The following is a 6,000-nucleotide window of genomic DNA, read 5'->3' as shown; positions in this document are numbered from 1 at the left end:
TGCTGGGAGCCGGGGGTGATGGTGGTGGTGGTTTTAAGCCAGTCCTCAGTCCAAAGACGGCTTGGATCAATTTGCCCTCCAACCACTCAACTCTCCCTTTTACCTTTTGTTTTGTTAGCTTGGCTTTTTCCACCCCCACCCTCTCCCTCGTGTGGTGTGAACCGCGCGTCTTGCTCTGAGATTTGTGCATTTAAATGTAATTCTGATTGGCGAATGTTCTTTCCTTTTTGTTGTGATTACTAGAGATACTTTAGTCCTGCCTTCCCAGTTCTGCGCCCTGCACAAGCAGTTTTGAAAAATTAAGTGCAAAAAGCATGACAAAGCAATATGAGGTTGCCGTGGTAAGTGAACTTTTAAACCAAAAATTACCATTTCTTCTTGTATGCTCGGTCTGTGGGTGGTTTGAAGGGGAATCCTCACACACAAAGGGCTGGGGGCTGGGAAGAGGGGGTGGTGAAACAAAAAACAGTAGTTCTAATTTTGTTTTTTTTTTCTAACTATGGTCAATAGACATGTTCTGCATTTATCTGGTTGATACTCTTGGGATGGTTTTGGGCTTGATGCATTTAAAGTGGGTGAGAGTTGGCAGTCTGCAGGGTTGAGGTGCTGGGGAGGAAGGAAAAGGGACCTGGGTTATTGTCTGGTTTTTAAAAGAACCCTGCAGCTCTGACTTCCTGAACTCAGCCTAGTAGAGTAGCGGGGTCATTCCTGATCCATATCCTTAAAAGGGAGAAAAGGAGCAATGGGGGGGTCACCCTGAGTCACTACAACTATCTCCGTGCCCTCGCCTGCACTGTTAGACCTCCTGCTGTCATCCTCATACCTTCTCAGGTAGCAACTTGAGAAGCCATCATTCTTAGATAATTCTAAACACTAACGGATGATAAAATAATGCATTTGGTAACGTCTTAAAAAGAGGTTTGAGCTGGAGAAAGGAATTGCTTACCACTCCACCTCTCACTTTTCCTGTCTCTTCTCCTTGCCCTCTCTCCTTTTACACTAAAGAGTACAGATTTGTTGAAGGGTCCTTCCCCAACCTCCTCTCCTAAAACCTTTTTCCTGTTTTTAAAATAGGAGGTGTATTCTAGAGAAGGATTTCTGAGTTTTGCCCCCTTATCTCGTTCACTTTCTGTGACTAGCTATCCAACTTAATATTTGTGGTATACTTAACCAGTTTGAGTTTGGTAAAGGGCTCAACCTTTCTCCTGGAAAATTCTAAGTTGTTTGACCAGCTCTGACTTAAACAAACAAACAAACAAACAAACACTAACAGTGCTCAGTAGTGTTAACTTTTTCTGTTTGTGAATCTGGTTGCCTTTTAATTTGTCAAGGGCTGTTGTCATGGAGATGACTAGGATGCCCTATTTTGGAATGGACCCACACATTCTCTGATGAGGCAGGCCTTCTTTAAGCTTTCTCATTTGAAGGATGGGATGGCAACAAAAATGCCCCGTGAGAGTAATTGTATTCATGTTTTGTTGAAATCATTCTTAATTATCATTTGTATGTTTGCAGATATAATTGCAAATGCTTACATTTTTCAAGATCTATTCTAAAATATTTTTAAGTTATTATAAACTTCCTCTGATCATAGAAAAACAGGAAATAACTTTTTAAACTGATTCCATATTGCAACAAAATTATTGAATTTTATTGGGCATATAGTTTAATAACTTTTTTTAACAACTGACTTATTTTTTGTCTCTTCTGCATGAAGTTGATGTAATTTGCCAGTAACTATCGAAGGAAAGTGACAACTTATGCAGCTGGATCACCACTGTTGCTTTTAGTCTTGCTATTTGCAATCTCCATGTTTAAAACAGTTTTCTGTTAGAGATTTTAAACACCAAATGGCTAACTAAACTACTAATCTGTTGATACAAGCAGAATCAATTTGGTGAAACTTTGAAAAAAAATCATAGAGGAGTTTAAATTAGAATCTAGTATTTTATATGTTTGTAGTAGCAAGAGTTTCAGTTGGGAAGTTTGCTTTTCTTTTGCACTGATATTCTTGGATTACAGATAATCAACAATATGTTTAACTCTATAATTTGTTTTGGACCATGCTACTCAATTATCATACCTATTTAATTTTGTGATTAATCTTGATCTATACTAGTACTGCTTGTTTTTTCTAATAAACATCTTAAACTGTATTTATGTGAAGAATATAAACAAAGTAAGCATTTACTACTACTGTACAAATATTTGCAAGTAAATTTATGGCCTGTATATATGCAAAATTAGGTTACTTTAACACTTTGGGAAAAACACTTTTAGTCAGAATTATTTTACAACAGTCATAATCTCATATAAGCCCTCAACTTTACTATCACTTTCTATCTCCACACTGAAAATAATGTTTCACTTGAAGATATTCATAGAAATTATTATTTAAAATAAGCTGGGTAATTGAAAGTTGTCTAAATGATAATACTAGTGCCTATAGTTTAATATTTTATAAGCATACTTAGATTATTTAATGCCATCTTTCCTGGCACTTTCCCTCATTAATACCACAATTCTGTGGCAATTTTAGATTTGCTAAATATTCTCAATATGAAGAATTCTTTATATCAGAATGTAATATCATTTCTTTCCTCAGTGTTCTAATTATATGGCATTTGCACATTAGAAATGCAGTGGCCGTGTTCTGATATTTTCCCTAAATCTCAGTCCATTAGAGTAAATTTTACAAAAAACAGAAGGCTTATAAAGTTCATAAGAACCAAATTCTAAGTGTTTTCAACTAAGCAGTAGTCTCATAGAAATATTCATTGCTTCCCATAACATCCACTCACTTTATGTAAATAGGTATCATAAATAAAGGACCAAAATAGATGACATAGACGTAGGGAGTGTAGGTGGGTGGTAGCCAGGGTCACCTAGCATTCTGTTGCGCATTTTGCGTACCATGTCTAGGACATGAAATGTGCTTGCAAAGCAAACAAGCAAAAGAGGAATAGCTGAAGTGATGTTATGATTTTAAAAATTCAAAAATAACCTTCATTTGTTACTTCTAATTAGTATTAAACTTCATGTGTATCTTTTATCAAGCACACAATCTAAAACAGTGAAGAAGTTCCCTTAAATAGTTAACATTTGTTGTCTACTTGCCATGATCCAGGCATGAATCCACTCATCTACATGAGTGCTTTATATACATTATCTCAGTTAATCTTCAAAACACTGTAGGTGTTAGGTTTTATTATGCCTAGCAACTAAGGAGAGGAAGGTCAGATAGTTTAATGAGCATTTGAATCAAAATCTATCTAAACTTGGGTCCAAAATCAAACAAAATGAAAATCAAATCATAGAAAATGTGAGATCATTTTCTAAATTTAAAGAGACACTTTACAGAAAACCCACATAATCTCCACGAATTCAGAGGATAGGAATGATTACCTGTTAATCTTGGCACTTTCTTTGATAAAACAGTTTTGAAGAAATAAATCTTACCGACACATTCCTAATTATTTTCTCAAGTTGGGTTTGGTTATATTAAGCTAATTTGGCTGGTTGTTTCTCTCTTGGAACAATAATTATGAAGAATTTATTGCATTCTCCATCCCACCCCAAAAACAAACAGAAGGAGAGGAAGATTAAATCAATTATAGTGACAAAAGTATTTTCAAATAAGTACCAACAAAGCCTACTTACTAAAAAGAAGACCTAACTGCAAACCCAGTTTTCCTTAAACGGGGACTTAAAATAAGCAGAGTGACTTTTTTTTTTTTTTCATTTTACCAACTTAAGTGCTCTTTTTCATTTTAAAGACTTAAAAATTTTGATTATAATAGCATTTGCCTGAGTAATGAAATGTTATGTGATTTGATAGGTGGCAAATCATTTGAAGTCTTTTTTTTTTTTGACATAATATGTGTTTTTTAAGTTAGTTTCCCTTGATATACCTATAATCAATTAACTTCTGTAATTTTGTGAATTTTTAAACTGCCTTCATTTAATTAACTAAAGAGACATAAAGATAGAAAGTGAGATAGAAAAGAGAATTTTCAAATGAGATCCTATCATATGATTCCTTTTTAAATATGAAAGATGATAGACTCTCAAATATTAGAAAATAAACTGTTTCCCTTGAAAACACTTGAATTGTGCTTTTTTAATTTATAAATTTTTTGAACCTGAAAGATTGGGACATAGATATTGTATCTGCTCCAGTTTGCTTATTTATGACCTTGAATCTGTACAAATGGAGATGTTAAGATTTTATGGAGATAATCCATTCAAGTCCCCTTAAGTACCAGTGAAGAAATGTTTAAGGACATCATTTACATTCAGCAGAAAACTACTTTCTGCTGTAGAAAACTACTATTTTTCACTTTCACCTGAGAAGAAATGAAAGCACTCAGAATAACTGTCTGCATGTGATGCAGTAAATGGGCTCCTAAGTTGTTTGTGTAAACCTTTTTTTGTTTGTTTTTAATTAGCTTCTTTAAAATGCACAGACCTCACATGTTAAAAGAGCATTTGAATCTATACTCTTGTCAAGTGAAGAACTTTTAAAATTTGATTAATCTGTTTTGTGTCACTTTTTTTTTTAATTTTTTTAATGTTTATTTATTTTTGAGACAGAGAGAGACAGAGCATGAGCAGGGGAGGGATAGAGAGAGAGAGAGGGAGACACAGAATCCAAAGCAGGCTCCAGGCTCTGAGCTGTCAGCACAGAGCCTGATGTGGGGCTTGACTCACAGACCGTGAGATCATGACCTGAGCTGAAGTCAGACACTTAACTAAGCCATCCAGGCACCCGTTGGGTCACTTTTTATAAAATGAAATCATCTGGACCTATCATGTTTATTTTTTATTATTATTATTTTTTTAATGTTTATTTATTTTTGAGAGAGAGAGAGAGAGACAGAGACAGAGACAGAGCTTGAGAGGGGAAGGGCCAGAGAGAGAGGGAGACACAGAATCCAAAGCAGGCTCCAGGCTCTGAGCTGTCAGCACAGAGCCTGACGCGGGGCTCAAACTCATGAACCACAAGATCATGACCTGAGCCGAAATCGGGTGCTTAACCGACTGAGCCACCCAGGCGCCCCTATTTTTATTTTTTTAAAGATTTTTATCTTTAAGTAATCTCCACATGGCTCAAACTCACAACCCTAAGATGAAGAGTCACACACCCTACTGACTGAGCCAGCCAGGTGCTCCATAGTTCTAAACTATGTGTCTAAACCCACTTTCTATGAGAATTCCAGTAGCTTTTTTAAAAGTCTGATAATTTTCAACCTTTATGAACCATGTTAGAATCAGGAAAACTGTGGGGCTTGAGTATTTCAATCCCACGATATTCTAGTCGTTGGTCACATCTAACTCAGCTTGACTTCACTTTGACCTTGGAGAACAAACCTTGACAAACCCTTGGATTTTCACCCCCAAGAAACTAATTCTGGTTACTTGCCTCATTTTAAATAAAATTCATTCTCAGTTTTTATTATAGTTCATAAAATAGTTGTATAACTCTCTATTTTAATCTTGATTTGAAAGTTTACATTACATTATTATATACTAAAATAATAGAACTATAAGAAGACAATTTTCTTTTTTCTCAAATTCATCAAAGTGCACGGGTCTATATATACAGATAACAAATAAGTGTAAATATACGTATACAAAAAGTTATGGTTTTGTTAGTATGAAGTGTAAGAGAAAACTTATTAAAGTAGCTTTTCAGTTTTAAACTTAAGGGGTAATTAACGCCCCAAAACTGAACTGTATCAAATGTTGAGAACATTAACTATATTTATTATTAACCAAAAATCTAAGAGTATTTTAGGTCTGTGGAGTCTCCACTGTTGCTTCCCTATAACTTCATAAATGGTATTTCCACTTGAAAAATTAGGAAGTATGGACTATGTTTAAATTAGGAAAAGAATCGAGGGACCTTAAGATAGTTCCTGCATAGGTTCTGGAATCCTTCAAGCTTTGCACCTCAATAATCCCTTTAGGTTCTTTTAAATCTGAAATTATTACATTTTG

General features: G+C 34.9%; 1 protein-coding gene across 2 annotated transcripts in view; it reads left to right on the top strand.

Annotated features, from left to right (window-relative positions):
* The first annotated feature begins 241 nt into the window (after window positions 1–241).
* Window positions 242–6,000, top strand: part of ELAVL2 (ELAV like RNA binding protein 2) — a 164,256-nt gene continuing 158,497 nt past the window's right edge. Inside the window, exon 1 of one of the 2 annotated variants that reach the window (XM_019430681.2) lies at window positions 242–341. In XM_019430681.2, coding sequence (XP_019286226.1) covers window positions 315–341 — 27 coding nt within the window. In that variant the 5' untranslated portion in view covers window positions 242–314. The remainder of the gene's footprint in view (window positions 342–6,000) is intronic. The other variant, XM_019430677.2, reaches the window with a different exon arrangement.

The sequence above is a fragment of the Panthera pardus genome, unplaced genomic scaffold (genome assembly GCF_024362965.1).
Source record: "Panthera pardus isolate Hobbes unplaced genomic scaffold, ASM2436296v1 HiC_scaffold_20, whole genome shotgun sequence".
NCBI lineage: Eukaryota > Metazoa > Chordata > Mammalia > Carnivora > Felidae > Panthera > Panthera pardus.
This window is presented reverse-complemented; position numbering and strand designations above follow the sequence as displayed.